The 17,014-nt window shown below is 34.8% G+C and overlaps 1 protein-coding gene and 2 pseudogenes across 1 annotated transcript; 1 reads left to right on the top strand and 2 right to left on the bottom strand.

The window, feature by feature from the left end:
• Positions 1 to 303: 303 nt before the first annotated feature.
• On the bottom strand, positions 304 to 3,273 carry LOC125493263 (alpha-1,6-mannosyl-glycoprotein 2-beta-N-acetylglucosaminyltransferase-like; annotated as a pseudogene).
• LOC125493264 (mediator of RNA polymerase II transcription subunit 32-like) lies at positions 304 to 11,399 on the bottom strand (annotated as a pseudogene).
• LOC125493265 (histone H3.3-like) lies at positions 10,178 to 10,646 on the top strand. The gene has a single exon (XM_048636447.1). The coding sequence runs from the start codon at positions 10,178 to 10,180 to the stop codon at positions 10,595 to 10,597; it is 420 nt and encodes a 139-aa protein (XP_048492404.1). The 3' UTR covers positions 10,598 to 10,646.
• Positions 11,400 to 17,014: the final 5,615 nt, after the last annotated feature.

Genomic DNA, 17,014 nt, shown 5'->3' with positions numbered 1-17,014 from the left:
CTATAATTCCAGAATTCCATTTTTACCTCTAATCTGTTCAATTCATTTCAGTTCAATTTAATTCAATCCAAACGAACAAAGCCTTAGTGTATAACCGAAGTGGTCATATGTAAATTAAATTCGTCGAAAAGATAAGTCGATGACCCACGTAATACCAACAGTTTACGCTTAAGTAACAATATCTTTTTTACTTATCAAAGAAAAAAAAGTAACTATAATGTTTGCTTCCCAATCACTAACAATTAGCCTATAAAACTTCTAAAAAGAGAGGGCTTTATAAAATGAGTACTACAGTAACAAACATAATAAAAAGAGCTTCGAAGAAGCACTTGTAGATTGATGAGAGAATCATATATTCAGATACAATAAACAAGGGATGAAGAAAGGTTCGTCAACTAAAGATCTCTTTCCTCTTCTAGGAACCGAAAAATATAATTACAGAGAAAAGGCACTGCAAGGCAATGATATACTCAACTTTCCCTTCCTTCTTAAGAACCCTGAGATTTTGTTAGGACTCATCACTATCTTCCCTTCCTTTTCTACTCTCTACTTTCTCATATATGAAATGGCAGCTGTCATTTGGGCTTTCTCATATATAATAGAGAAATTCAAGAAACTCGAGTAAATTAAACCTAATTCAAAAAACAAAAGCAAACAACATCATAAGATTTTAATTTTAGAATCCCCTCAAAGAAAAAAAGATTATAATTTTAGAAGGAAAAGGCGGAGATGCAAAAATATATGAGGAGAGAGAGCGGATAGAGAGAGTGAAGGTGCAATGATGACAGAAGTCTTTGGAGAGAAAGGATAACCAGTTTGATAAGAATTCGAATAGCTCCAATTCGTCGTAACAGTGAAGAAATTCGTTGGCGGAAGGTTGAGGATCGCTCACCTTCCAAACTCGATCGTTTAAATTTCTCTCTCCTCTAATTCATATTTCCTTCATAAAACCCAGGAAAACAAATTAACCACCGGAAATCGAGAACAAAAAAAACATAAATATTGAGGTAGATAAAAGGGAGTTGTAGCTAAAAAAAACATGAAATCATAATAAATAAATAAAAATTTATGCAAATACTCTTCCTCTGTTTTGAAGAGAGAAAAATTGGACAAAATAGAAGAAGAATGAGAGAGATTAAGAAAAGCTCACTGATCATCCAGGTAATGCTACCAAAAACATGATTTAAGTCATTTTGATATCTGTACTTTTATGGTCTGTCTCACTGATTAGATACAATCTGTAGCTATGAAATGAGTACAAAGACAAACATTTAGTAAGTAAAATGTTTATCACTAGGAAGATAATAAGCATAACTTAATAGTTTTGAGACATACCAAAACTACATCGCCACACATTAATAGATAGAAAGTGATCAAGCCACGACTTCAGTGCTTCTACTGAGGATGATATGCAGAATGAAAGAAGGCATGACAAACTCATGAGCGAATCCAATAAGGTAATTGTATTCAAGATGATTCTATGATAAATCTAAATACAAAAGGCTCTATTCAAGAAAAAAAAATAACTAAAAGAAAGAGACAAAGAAGTATACAAGTAAAAAGTAATGATGAAAGCACCATCACAACTGCCCAAAAAGAACACGCTGTAAATGAACATAAGAGATACTCTTACAATGCCACAGAAGAGAGTGATTGACTGAGATTGTTGTGTTAAATTGGCAGAACAGCACAAGCATCTAAAGTGGGAGAGTAATATAAGGTATAACAACTCTTTTACTTCAAAACTATGGATGAACTTGTTAGTAGTTATGATACATGGAAGCAAAATTCAGGCATAGCTGATGGTCCCTTGTATCTCCCCAGCCCTCCCAACCTTTAAATCCAGCTTTATATCCTGCTTGATGGTCATAGAAAGAAACATCCCACTGTGAGTTAATGTTCATGACTCTGTCATCATTCTGGACATCAATGTTGACAGAGCCATCATCGATACAAGCATCTATGTCCCCTTGGCCTTGATGCAGCCCACATTTTCCAAAGTGAACGGCACTACTGCTAGGTCCTCGTAATGTATATATAGGACTTCCAAATGAAGGGTAGACCTCAGACCACATTGTTATGTCCCAATTGTACTCATCAAATAAACAAAACTCTTCAGCCTTGTATGGATTCTCTTCCAAACAATTCGATTAATATTCCCCATCCTCTCTGCAACCAATGATGAAATACCTTCTCCTCTAGATTTCACATCCCACGAAGCCAAATTAACTGCATAATAGCTTCAACACTTTTCAGGTTTCAGCTTTATAAGAGACTGGAGATTCCTATAAGCATTTGGAAGAATTAAGTGGTCTTCTTCAATGAAGAGAATATAACCTAAGTGAGCTTTAGTCTCCTTCAATCCATCCCACACCGTGTTCATCATCCACCACCAATGATGTTTCAAAGAGACAATCTTCGGAGACCGATGGTTCCCATACTGATCAGGGTTGCCTGAACACTTCTTTTCACTTGCATCATCCTTATCCTTACAATCTAGAGGAGAAACACCAGGGAAGCTATCAGGAAATATATGTGGAGAATAAGGCGCATATATCTACTTAACCCGACAGAATTTAATGCCTTCCACAATCTTATTCATCTCTTCAAAATACCCATCCTGACTAACTATAGGTAAGGTCTCCTTAATCCTCTCAACATGAGACAAGCTCTCAACAACCACTTTGAGATATTGTGGCCTATTATGAACATACAACACGATCACGACATGATCCTTGGGTAAATTCGGATACAGATCCAAGTTCCTTGGAGGCAAATGGTTCCGTTCCTCCAAAGATTTCAACAGTTCATTCTGTTTCGAAAATTCGATGTTTCGACGTCTATGAAAAGAGGCCAAAGGTAATTCTTTGTATACATTCTCATCAGACCCGGTTGCATAATTTGTTACAGAATTAGTTCTAATCAGTGAGACAGGCCATAAAAGTACCATTGACTGCCTTCTCTCCTTCACTAAAGAAACTAAAGGCTCTGAAGATTGACTAAAGATTATTAGTTAGGCTCTGAAGAGGGGGAGGAGCTGTCAAGTCCAAGATAGACGCATATACATGCAAGTAAAATTATTAGTTATTACGTCAAAGAAAAAAAATCATCAGCCTTAAGAACCTAAAGGCACAGGATTCATAATTCCTGATTCCATATTGACATATTCATGAACACATGCTTTCCCTAGGAGTGGAAAACTATATTCCAAGTCAAACTGCAGAAAGACATATACAATGAGGTTTCCATAGGGATATAAGTATAAGTGTCTTGAAGTGCTTCAATTTTCAATGCATGATACTTTTGTAACAATTATAGGTGACCTAGGAGCTAAGCAAATCTTCACATCTACACTAAGACAACATCGTGAAATTGCAATTTAGTAGGGCTACTAATCAAACCCACACTTCTTAGAGATTCCTGAGCATCCTGGAAGCAGTTTCTAAAAATGTGCATGGGTGCATCACCCGTCGTTTACACAACACCGTTACATTAAATTTAAAAAATTCACAAAGATCAACAGGAAGCAAATGTAATAGTGTGTGTGTGAATGTGTGTGTATGTAAGTGCGCTAGTTGATAGACATTGGCTTAAGGTAATCATATGGAAGTGAATATGGAACTAAAAGCAGGAGTAGGACAGTGGTCAGATTCATGGCCAAGAAAGGTAGGAGTTACTTGATTTAGAGGAGATATCATATGACCATAACTTACGTAACCTCAGGCAGTCTTGAGTTGCACTTCTTCCGTAGTATCTTTTATGTTTGGTTTAAATGCCAATTAAAAGAATATATTTCCTCAACTATCACGGCAGAACACTTAGAAAATCATTAAGGTTGCAGTCTTTTTGTCTGCCCATTGTCCCCAACAAATGAGAGACGCAAATCAGATGATGGAAGAAGAGTAAGGTTTAAATCTCCCCTGTGACAAGATAAAACCTATTGAGCTTAACGAAAAAAAGTTCCAGATCTAGACAAAATGACACATATAACACAAGACCAAGAATCTAGACAATAAATCAAACACGAGACAAATGATCACTATCACAAGTAGATTCTGATACATAATCACAGCATGGAAAATGAAAGTATTTGATATTCGTCAAAAAGTACATGATTTTTATCAGACTGAATCAGAATATTACCTGTTGTAATAGGATAAAATTGTGAGATTTCATATTATTTCAACCAGCAATTACTACTGCTACTTATTCACTTATTCGCTATTGCTAATTTTGAGAATTCATGCAAAGCAAAAAATTTGTTCTAGCAAGATATAAATGTGATACTGAAAGTAGTCTTATGCATTATGTCCATAATTTCTGGTCTTTATAGGAGACTAAAAGAAATTATTCCACCAAAAAAGTAACAGACCATGGGCTACTTAGTAACAGACCATGGGCTACTTAGTAACTGCAATTTTATCTTATATAAATAGTAGAAAAAGGCTTACTACGATTAGTTCCTAGGATATTAATCCAGGAACACTTCAAAATTACCTATAAGGCTACAACTACGAATGCTCTCTAAAGAACCATTGACAAATTCAAGAGTGCACAAGGTCTACGAGCAAAAGCAACTGGTAGACAGTATCAAGGACACCAAGGTAATTATTGAAGTTTGTAATATAAATAATGAAACCAAAATTAGTAATTAATACTTCCTCCGTTTTTTTATAGATGCTACATTTCTCTTAAATGAAAATGTCATAATAGATGCTACATACCATAAATGGATTCCTTTTCACCATAAAAATCTTAAAATACTATTAAAAAGTTGGTGGTTCCCCACCTTCTCTTTTAAAATACTCATACTTTTTCCTTAACAAATGGTTTTTTATTCAAAAAGTGGTGGTCCCCAACTTTCTCTCTCTACCTTTCTTAAAAACCCCCCGCTTTCTCTATGTAGCAAGAATAAAAACACGGAGGAAGTACTACATAAAAGACCATTCCACAAAACATGGCCAAAGAAAACAAGAATCTCAAAGACGATATGAAATTAAAAGAAAAAAAAGGGTCCTGATAAGGAGTGCAGACGAATGAGATTATATATAACGTTAGGGTATGAAACTACCTTCATTTCTTCTTAATTCAGAGATCAATATAGATACGTCCAATTTACCTACAAGCTAAAAGACATTTTCATTTGGAAGGACGAACATTGTTATCATCAGTAAAATATAGGATTAGAGTCCCCGCGTACATTATAATATAGGATTAGAATCCCCCCGTACATTATATAACCATATTAAATCAATCCCACCTACACCAACTGGCCAAAGTTCTATCAGATCATAATTAGTGCACCAATACCTCAGATGAAGGTATATTCTGGGTAGGGTAGGGGAAGCAATTATCAATTAACAAATTGTAACCCAAAAACACTAATTTAAACAAGGAATTAGTATTATAAATACAAAAACTAAAAATAAAACTGAATGTAGCATCCTTGGAACAGAAGTATTGGAGTTGCTACAAATCTACAAAATCCATAGAAATTAAACCAAAATGAGCATCAAAACAGTAAAAAAATCATTCAATAAAATTCAATCTTTTTTAAACCATATGTACTTCATTAGCTAAATGTATCTTCTTAAACAATACCAAATACCAAATACAAATAAAAAATAGGAATCCGAGTGCTTAGCAGACAAGCACCAACAATGGCCTAACTAATCACATTGAAGTTATTGTCCTCTGGTAAATGGTTTACTAATTTCTTTCTTAAATTTCAAAATTTTTGTAATCACATTAAAGTCACCTAAACTATCTATGAAGTCCAAATCAGCACAAAATCACTACAAACCATTTCATTCTCGTTGTCGTATTCTCAATCATCTTCGCCTTAGAAAGAGAAGAAACAAACTACTCTCACTCTGTGGGGGTTAAAAAAACCTCACTTGAGCCTACAAATACTCGAATTTAAAACCAAGATTCCATCAACTTCAACCCAACACACATCCAAAAATCAAATGCAGCTTGTTTATTTCCACCACAAACAAAACATACAATCAAAAAATAACAACCAGGCAGTAGAAAGAAACTACACAGCAACCAATTACACAAAGCATCTAACTTCGACATAAATCATCACAAAATACAAGCAACAAAAAAGAAAGCAATTTCAGAAAATGAGGGAAAACCCCTAAAATTTGAATAAGGGCTTAAAGTTGTGACTGTATTATCATACCAGAGAATGACCACTATCCGGCAAAGAGCTTAAGGTGCTCAGCGAAGGAGGCCAACTGGAAAGTAGTGGTACTGCTGCACAAAAGATGTTTTGTTTGAGTTGAGCAGAAAGAAGATAGTTCATCTGTTTGTTGTGCTCTCAAATGGCGTTTTGAAAAATTAGAGGACCCAAATGTTGGCGAAGAGGATTTCAGAAGAGGATGCCTAGAATACCTCAAACCAGAGACAAGACTAAAAAAGAAGAGGATCAGAGAAAATTCCGGCAAAGAGATTGAGGAAGTAAAACAAAGGAGAAAAGGATAGAGGAAAAAATGGAAGAAAATTGAGCAATATGATGATGAACAGTAATCTTATTTCTTCATACTTTACACACTCAGTTTACTATTCACAAGCATTTCATCCCACTTCTTGCTTTTAATACGTTTAAGATTTAGATATAATCAAATGCTGCATCTAAAAAAACAGAGAATAGTATAATAAATGTATGAGTATACTCATGGAAGTGCATTAGTGATGCATAATAACCTACGTGGAAATCTCAACACTCTGAGAATTAGGTAACCAAATTCTGAAATTCAGACAAAGAAAATAGAAAATTGGCCAGCAGAGATACCTATCGAGTTGTATCCTCTGCGAATCTGGCGTCGAAGGGAGCAGAGTGTTGGGATGTGACGATCCACCACTGTTTCCAGAACCCCGCTCCAGTTCAATCACAAGCCATCTCACTGCTTTACTCATTTGTTTTAGCCTTACACCACTAATGGGTGGAAAACCAGCAACAGGCTGACCACGCTTCCCTGTCACAGAGCCAGTGGCCTCATCCACCAAGCATTTTGATCCTATTCTTTGCTTAACAGACTCTACGAACTCCTCAGCTTGATCACAAGCAACCGTCAATAGTTCCCAATGCTGTTTGAAACTTCTCCAGGGAAGTATCTGTAGCTGCTGTCTTCTGACTTCCAGATGCTTCATTTGCTTCATAGACCCCAGCAGCAGCAGCAAGAAAATCTTGATATGCATTATTTAGGGCATCTACAATATTGTACATTGGCACAATCTTCACCTGCAGACATGGATACCCAAAAAAAAGATAATATAGGTACAAAATATAACACATGACAGATATGATCATAATACAAATGGACGGGAAGGGAAGGGAAGGGAAGGGAATGGGATGTCATATGGTGACCCATGATTTGTACAATAGCTATGGCCTATGAGAAGGGTAAAGTGCAATTCTCGAGAAATTCAACTCAAACAAACGGAAGAGTATCACAATGGACATACTCATGATCAAGAAAGCTCAAAGCTACTTGAGTTAGAAGAATAACAATCAGGCATACATAGGTGAAAACATCAAAATCAAATTGAGAAAGGATTTTGCCGCCTAAATGTAATACTAATTAATCACAATAGCAAAACAGGTACATGAAAATTATTGGTCAGTTTCTTAACTAACCTATAAATGTTTTCTTACCTGAAACTTACAGTTGGAGGACAAATTCCTTCGTAATTAATGGACCAATAAGGTTTAGAAGCATGTAATAATTATGAAAAATAGATTAATTGAAAAGAGTAGGGCAGCACAAAAATTTATTGTAAATTAGTACAAGAATGCATTTCTGCAAGGCAATCGAACACCTAGGAAATTGAAAGTTACCTTTTGGAGATCAAGGAGGGGGGGAGGGCTAACAGAGTTAGCAAGGACACCGACTTCTATAACTATAAGGCACTGATGTAACAACAGCTCGAAACTACAGCAAGACAATAATTCCCTTCCCCAAAAGAGTAAAAACAGTCGTAAAATTTGTGAAAAAAGTTAAAAGAAAGCTCTAAATCGCAAACAAAAGAAACAAAGTAAAAAAAAACCCAAAGATCACCTAGCGAATGAGCAAATAGAGAAGAAAAGATGAAAACTCACTCACATCTATGCAAGAGACGTAGAAGCATAGCAAAAAAACCAAGCCTTTGAAACTTGAAGTCCACTACAGCTAGAATTGAACCCAAGTTGAGAAGCTCCAAGTTTTCAATGTAAAAAAAAAAAAAGAGAGATAACGCGGCGGAATAACATCAAAAATAAATTGCAGGAAACAAAAACTCACAATTCAATTCATTCTTTCGCTAAGAAAAGAAGGCAAAAACGACTTAAAAGGAAATAATAGTTGATACGAAAAACAAATAGAAATACATACTTGGAGATAAGTTAGCATGTCATCCGCTGCTAATTTCACTCCTACCTCTTGCTGTCTAAAATTCATCAATAGAGATTTTCCTGCAAAAGAGAGAGCAATAACTAAGGTGGATTTCTCTTACATGGATGAATTCAAAAGCACAAAAACAGATGAAACATACATAAGCAATACAAAAGATTAGATAAATCAACAAAAGTGAACCTCATATAAATGACACATGCACATTGAGAAGAAAAATAATAGTTAATAAGGATATTTGGAGAGGTGGGGTACTAATTAGACTCTAGTTGCCCCCAATAAGAGGTAGAACTGTCCAAAAAGGGGATAAACAATAAGGATGTTTAAGTTCTATGTTTAAGCTAGGGTTCTTGATTTCATTCAGTATAACCAGTCAGATCGCATTTAGTAAATGAAAACAAACCACTTATGTTAAGGATACTCTATTATAAATTAGTAACATTCTTTTAAACAATATACTCCAAGACCTTAAATTTCATTCTTCAGATTAGTCTCATCAACGGAAGATTCTTTTCTCTTATAACAAACTCAAGGAAAAAGAGCCAAGTTTTCAATCTGACTAACTTTATTCAACTCATACTCAACATAATATCAAAAATCAATGACCAATAAATTGCATAAATCAACAGCCAAACACCAAGAAAGATTCAGACAGTAACTCATCATATTTAATCATTTCAAGATTCAAGAAGGATATAAAATAACATACTTTACACAATTAAAATAACAAAATGATAATCTCATCATATACAAATTCATAGTATCAAACTACCAAATCCATGAACTAAAAAACACTTGGTAAGCATAAAGTGCACAATTAGAAAAGCCCTAGGAGTAGTTCCTAAAATCATGACATTTATAGTTATTACAGCCAAGAGGGGAAACATCTTCTCTTTATTTGAACATGAAAATCACTCCCCCAAAACCCAATAAAAATTACAACAAACAAACAGATGAGTAGATGAAAAACTTAAAACTGGACTAATGCAAGAAAGACATCAGAAGATACGAAGGAGCCAACAGGGCAAAAGAATGCATTTAAACAATAAGCAAAAGATACTTGACAAAACCTGGGCCAGCAATTGATCTTGAAACTTCTCCACTCTGTTCAGCTATATCAGACCTATAGACATATCCAAATAAATAATGTGACAATTTCTTTAGGAGAAATTAGAATATTATATAAACAATAATTCAGTGGATAAATAGTTAAGAGTAGTGCCATGAAGAAAATTAATAGAACTAAGACCTGGTAGAATAAAGAGACCAGGTAAACTATGTTATACTTGTGCATGAAAGCCGAAGACATGCCAGTACAAAGACAGAAAAGGGAAGCAAAGGTAAAAAGAAGAAATAGAACCACAGAAGCACATCAAAAGATAAATCACAATAAATACGAAGCTATCGTCTAATGCTGCTCATTATGATAAAGGTGGCACACAAAAGATAGGCTCGAAAGGCCAAAAAGATATAAAATTTTATGAAGTAAAAAATGATATCATTACTCATTAGTCCCTACAGTGGCTGGATTGCTTTACAAGGTCGCAACTTTTGATTATCGGAGAACCGTCCCAACTTTTAGTCCCTCCACAAAGGGATCCATAACTCAATTTTATTTTTGTTAAATCGGGTAATTATGACGCATGATACTCTTCTCAAAGACCTTAATTTCAGTTTACTTAAACCAATGAAAGAGTGTCATGTATCATAAAAACCGACATGTCTCTAATGTTGCTTTTGTTGCTGCTGTTGAAAAGCCACAGCGGAGGATGACGACACAGATGGCTCGCACTAAGCAAACTGCCTGCATGTCTACCATCGGAAAGGTCCCCAAGAAACAATTAGCCTTCAAGGCAGCACGCAAGTCCGTTCCCAGCACAGGCGGGGTGAAGAAGCCTCACATGTACAGACCTGGCAAGGCTGGCATTGTCGCCCTCCGTGAAATTCGTAAGTATCAAAAGAGCACAGAGCTATTGATCAGGAAACTCCCCTTCCAAAGGTTGGTTCGTGAACGCGCTCAGAACTTCAGGAATGATCTGCATTTCCAGAACCATGCTGTTCTCGCCATTCAGGAAGCAGCCGATTTATACCTTGTTGGTTTATTTGTAGACACCAATCTCTGTGCTATTCATGCCAAGCAAGTCACTATAATGTCCAAGGACATCCAGCTCGCGAAGAGGATCAGGTGTCAAGGTGCTTAAGCCTCTTAAATGTCGAATATATTTGCTGAGTTCAAGATTGTAATGTCAATCCTATCCCTAGTTCGCTATCTCTTCTAGTACTATCTAGTCTAGTCAATTAATAAGCGGTAGAAGCATTCTTCCCTAGGATTTTATCATTTTCATGCACAAACATCCACGTATGTTTCTTTCTTATAGCTAATCCAGCCTTTTCAGATGCTTATTTTATCAGATTTCTTCATATTTGAGTAATATAATGAAAGGGAGTCGATCCCCAGTTAACCCTAACCCCTAAAAATCGATCCCCAGTTAACCCTAACCCCTAAATTCACTGAAATCCTACCCCGATTAAAAGACCATAATTAAATGCTAATTCAACCATAAGTAATGCAAGTAACTTCAAAATAGTATCAACCATTAAAAGAAGCAAATCCGATTCCAAACTCGCCAATTTGAGAGTGGGAAAAAAATAAACAGTGAAAATTCAATCGTTACCTCAACAGTGCAGATGAAGAAATCAAGAGGAGCAGATGGTCGATCTTTGTTCATCTCCCAAATTACACACTTCCTGCAAAGAATCAGCAATGAAACCCTAAGTTCACAGGGCAACCATAAAATGACTCAATTTCATATCAACTTAACCAAAAAAATCATCAAAGAAATCAATATAACATTAACGAAAGAATTAGCAATGAAAATTTGGGAGCAAAATTGATGCAGATCAAGAGAATCGTGAAGAAGATGAGAGAGGAGAGAGGAGAGAGGAGAGAGGAGAGAGACGTGAGGAGGATAAGAGAGGAGAGAGACGAAGTGAAGAAGAGGGAGATGAGATAAGGCGGTGCATCACGTGAGGGGTGCGTGGGAGCAAAGTGAAGCATATCATGTGAGCAGCACATGCTGGTGCAAAAGGAATAGTGAATTTCATACTTTTACCACTCAAAACACTATTAAAAGGAATAGTGTTGCAACTCCTACTTTTAAAAGGTCTAAGATAGTAAAAGAAAAAGAAATTCTGTCAAAAAAAGATATATTAAATTTGGGGTAAATGACAGTTGCTATAAGCAAGTGTCCCCTTAAAAAAAAGCAATTGTTAACTCCAATGCAAAACATAACACTTTTGACTAAAACTGTTATCTTTAATGCTTTTATTTTACCATTTTGTTCGTCTAAGATAACAGTGATATTCAATAAGGATTTTGTAAAATATAACAAAACACTCATTATATTTAGGTGTTATCTTAAAGGCGTTATATTTGCCCTATTTTGTAGTAGTGAATATTTGATTTATCTGTGATTTATGCTCAAATAATTTTATAAAGATCCAAATTTTTTATGTTATAGACGAAATTAATCGTTTACTTCACTTCAAAAAATTTGGAATTTTATTAATTTATTAGTTAGGTTTAAAATTATTTAATATATAATTTGATTTATCATTGCAATAATTTTTTAACAATTAAAAGATTTGATATTTACTTGTTAAATAAATATGATATTCATCACCCACATAGATCAACAATAATATGATGGCTGAAATTATTTTAATTAATTTTTCCATTAATTTTTGAATTTTATCATATTACTAACGAATTTTAGTGTATGTTTAATTTGACTATTCATAAATTTTTATTTGTTATAATTATTCAGCAGATCACCCTAAAAATTATTTTTAAATTTTTGGAATTTAATTATTCACTTTTTGAATTTTTTGGATAATAATTGATTTTCGCCTTAATTTTGATTTTTTTTATTAGATTTATTGTTTAATGAAGATTAAACACTGAAAATCTAGTCTTAACAAAACTAAAATTTTGTTTGAATTTTTTAAGTGATTAAAAATTTTCTACCCTAATTCAAATTTCTAAATCCTAATATTACACTTCAATCTTAAATTAATTGTTAAATAAAGTTAACTTTAATTTAAATGTAAATTGTTACATAAATTAAAGAGTAAGCCAACCATGGCAGGGTGGAATACATTTGACGGTGAGGGTGGTGCCACGGTGGATGGTATCAGAATCTAGGTCGGCAAGTTGAGGGGCAGTGGCACGACAGCCATACGATCCCAGCATGTTCAACGTACGTGTGCAGTAGTGCTGTTGGCGGGGGAATCCGGGGATGGGTAGCATCACTGAATGTTGGTCGGCGATCTTGTTTTTCCTGCTGGCTGGCTATTGGTGTTGGTGGTTGTGTGCACGGTGATGTGCGTATGATGGTTGGGTAAACCAACATGGGTAATTGAAGGCAAGGGGTTTGACTAGGAGTTTGGCTGTTGGTCAAACCTCTAATTATTTTTTGAAATTTTTTTTTAGGTGAATTTGATTTTTCAAAGTTGAGCATAAATTTAAAAGTTTCCTATTTTGTAAATTTGTGAATAGTTAATAGTTTGTGTTTATTTTATTTTGATATTATAAATACGTGAAGGTTTAATATAATATGGATGATATTATATTTTGCAAGTTATGACTAGTACGACCCAAATTAGAATTAGTGAATACGATCTGCGAATCTTTTTATTTGAATGTAAATTAAATACGATCTACGAGTAGTTTGTACTTTTGTAACTTTAAACTTTCGTTAATTATCAAATTCAAATTATGTAGTCAATCATGAGGATACAAGGAGTTTCGACGATGGTGATCCATGTAGATTCAAGGGAAGATTCATGAATATTAGTTATTTTCCTAAGTATAAGGGTCATACTTGATCATTTTAATTATTACTTTTACAATCTTCTTGCATTTATTTTGTTTAAATACTTGCTTCTAAGTTTGTTTGTAGTTAATTGATTCATATATTCACTATTGATTGATCATATTAGTAAACTTAGGTCCCTAAAAGTAATCTTCAGTTTTAATTGCTTTTCCAAACAACACCTACAAAGCCCTAGATCATGAGTAATAGGTTCCGCCAAAGCAGGGTGTTGCTTATAATTCCAGGGATAGTAGGGAAGGTTTTTTGAAACTTACATGATAGTAGGAGTAAACAAGGAGTTGTTAACCTATCTACCGAGAATTATAATTAGTAAAGTGTTACTTACCTCAACTATTATAAATTGAAGGCAAGACCAAAGTCCGTTTGATTGTAGTGGGACATGATCTTGGTTATTTCTTTATTCAATAGGGGCTTTCATATTGAATAAAGGGCAGTATTTAATTAAAATTTGTTTCATTACTGCTTTCTTGATAAATATTGATTGAATCTTGCTTCTTTGTTATTTGTTGTAGAAATTATGTCTAATAACAACAACATTAAAACCAACAATTCTACTTGTAATCTGTACGTTCTCCATCCTTTCGAAGGACAAACTGAATGTTGAACGTTTCATAGTGAAAGGGAAATAAGAACGTTTCAATGACTTTCACATGCAAGGGGAGGAAGCAATGATGCAAGAGATGCATAAAAGGCCAACTCATAATAAACGAAACATCCCTAACCAGCCAGGAAAAGAATATGAAGATGCTCTTCTCGTTAGCAAAGGGCAATCGCTCAATATGATTGGGATTGCTATTAAGAAGGACGAAAACAAACAAATTGCTAAATCTGAAACTACTACAAAGCAAAAGACTACACCAAACCCAAAAGTTGTTGATGAGCACTATTGTTACACCTGTAACAAGGTTAGTCATTGGAAAAGTAGTTGACCCAAGTATCTTAAGGATCAAAAGAAAGGAGTTTCTAGTTCAGATATGTATGTTATAGAAGTGAACTTAGCAACTTCTGCTTCTTGGGTATTTGATACAGCTTTTGGTTCGCACATTATTTGTAATATGCAAGGCCTCAAAATAAAGAAGTAGAACATTGGGAAAGGGAGAAGTAGATCATCACGTTGGCAATGGAGCACGAGTCGCTACATTGGCAGTGGGAGTATATTGTCTACTTTACCTTAAGGATTAATTTTAGAACTTAATTATTATTATTATGTTCCTGCTATCACAAGTAAAATCATTTCGAATCCCGTGTTGGATTCTGAAGGTTATTCAGTTATAATAAAGAACAATTGTTGTTTTGCATATTTGAATGATATGTTATATGTCTCCACTAACTTTGGGCTCGTTCGGTATTATTGTGGTTTTCTTTTTTTGGTTTTTTGATTTTCAAAGTTATATGATACATGTTCTATAATGAATAAAAAAATAGTCAAATTTATTGGGAACATGATGATTTTTAAAACTGACAACTAAAAAGTGAAAACCACTTTTTCTTGTTTTCTGTTTTTGGTTTTTAGTTTTCAAAAAAAAAAAAACTGAAAACTGAAAAAAAACGATAACGAACGTGCCCTTATATGTGCTAGACTTAGAAACTCACATCTATAACATAGGCAGCAAGAAACATAAAGCAAATTATTCAAACCCTACATATCTATGGCATTGTCGATAAGGCCACATAAGCTCAAAGCGCATTGAGAAACTGCATAAGATGGAATTCTCAAATCATTTGATTTCGAATCATTTGATACTTGTCAGTTTTGCTTAATGGGGAAAATGACAAAGTAACCTTTCACAGGTTGAAGTGGAAAGGTCAATCATCTTTTAGCCCTCATACATACGGATGTGTATGGACCTATGAGTAATTTGGCTAGGGGAGGGTACAATTACTTCATTACTTTTACCGAATGATGTAAACAGATTTGGATTTGTTTGACTCATGCAGCATAATTAGTCGAAATCCGTTGGAAAAGTTGAGGAATTCCATAATGAAGTACAAAACCAACTTGGGAATTAAGAAAGTGAAGGCATTGCATAGTGGTGAATATTTATCTCAAGAATTTGGTGATCATTTGAAGGATTGTGGAATACTTTCACAATAGACTCCACCAGGAACATCAATTAAATGGCATTTATGAAAAAGGGAATCAAGCTCTACTTGATATGTTCGATCCATGTTGAGTCTTGCTGATCTACCTATTTCATTTGCGGGATTCGCGCTTGAAACAACGATATTCACACTTAACAGAGCACCATCCAAAGCAGTTGAAAAAATACCATATGAAATGTGGATTGGAAACGTTTCAAAATTGTCTTTTCTAAGGATTTGGGGTTGTGAAGTTTATGTAAAACGTTTACCTTCTGATAAGCTTTCACCCAAATCAGATAAATGTCTCTTTGTGGGCTACCTAAAAGAGACTAAGGGATACTACTTCTACAACCAAAGCGAACACAAAATGTTTGTTGCTCGTAATGGTGTCTTTCTGGAAAAGGAGTTTATTTCCAGAAAAAACAAGTGGGAGAAATGTATATCTCGAAGAAGTCCGAAATGAGCAACAAATGGATGAGGTTAACACCTCATCAGAGACGGCCCAGCATGAAAATTATCAGGAGGAGGTGCATTCAATTCACATACCTCCTACCATCCCAACGTAGGTCTAGTAGTACCATTATACCAAGTGAGGTAGAAACTTCTTCTGTTGTTCCCCAACGTAGGTCTAGTAGTACCATCATACCGTCAAAGAGATATATTGATTTCCTTTTGACTAAAAGTTCTGAAACAACGATTTTAGAATTAGAAGAACCTACTAGCTTCAAAGAAGCTTTAGAGATTCAAGACTCCAAAAGATGGATTGAGGCCCTGAAATTTGAAATGGATTCAATGTCTGAAAATCAAGTATGGGACTTGTTTGATTTTCTTGATGGGGTAAAACCCATTGGATGCAAATGGATTTTCTTGAAAACAGACAAGGATGCAAACATTAGTGTTTTGAAAGCAAGGTTGGTGGCAAAAGGTTTCAAACAAATTCATGGTATTGACTACGATAAAACCTTCTCACTAGTAGCAATGCTAAATTCGATTAGCATAATCCTTGCGATTGCTACCTTTCATGACTATGAAGTATCGCAGACGGATGTCAAAATTGTTTTCTTGAATGGGTTCTTGAAAGAAGATGTGTACACGAGACAAACTGAAGGTTTTGAAGATTTAGAAAATCCAGGGAGGGTATGAAAGCTTAAGAAGTCCATTTATGGACTAAAGCAAGCATCAAGGAGTTGGAACCTCATATTTGATGAGGCGATCAAGAAATTGGGCTTTCTTAGAAATGAAGTGAAATATTGTGTATACAAGAAGTTAAGTGGGAGTAGTATTACTTTTTTGGTCTTGTATATGGATGACATACTTCTCATAGGAAATGATAAAACCATGCTTGAGTCAGTCAAGGAATGACTTAAAAATTGTTTCTCTATAAAACACCTAGGAGAGGCTGAGTACATATTAGGAATAAAGATCTATAGAGATAGATCTAAAATGTTGATTGGACTTAGTCAAGATACTTATATTGATAAGGTTCTTCCAAGCTTCAAGCTAAAAAACTCCAAGAGAGGTTTCATTCCCATGTAACATGGCATAACACATGGCAAGACTCAGTGTCCTTCGAACCCTGATGAGGTCAAACGTATGAGTAATGTTCCCTACACTTCTGTAGTAGGATCCATTATGTATGCT

Source organism: Beta vulgaris, chromosome 9, assembly GCF_026745355.1.
Source record: "Beta vulgaris subsp. vulgaris cultivar EL10 chromosome 9, EL10.2, whole genome shotgun sequence".
Taxonomy (NCBI): Eukaryota; Viridiplantae; Streptophyta; class Magnoliopsida; order Caryophyllales; family Amaranthaceae; genus Beta; species Beta vulgaris.
This window is presented reverse-complemented; position numbering and strand designations above follow the sequence as displayed.

Bases quoted from the DNA above. Each gene is read 5' to 3' on its own strand.
- LOC125493265 (XM_048636447.1), top strand. From the start codon at position 10,178: ATGGCTCGCACTAAGCAAACTGCCTGCATGTCTACCATCGGAAAGGTC.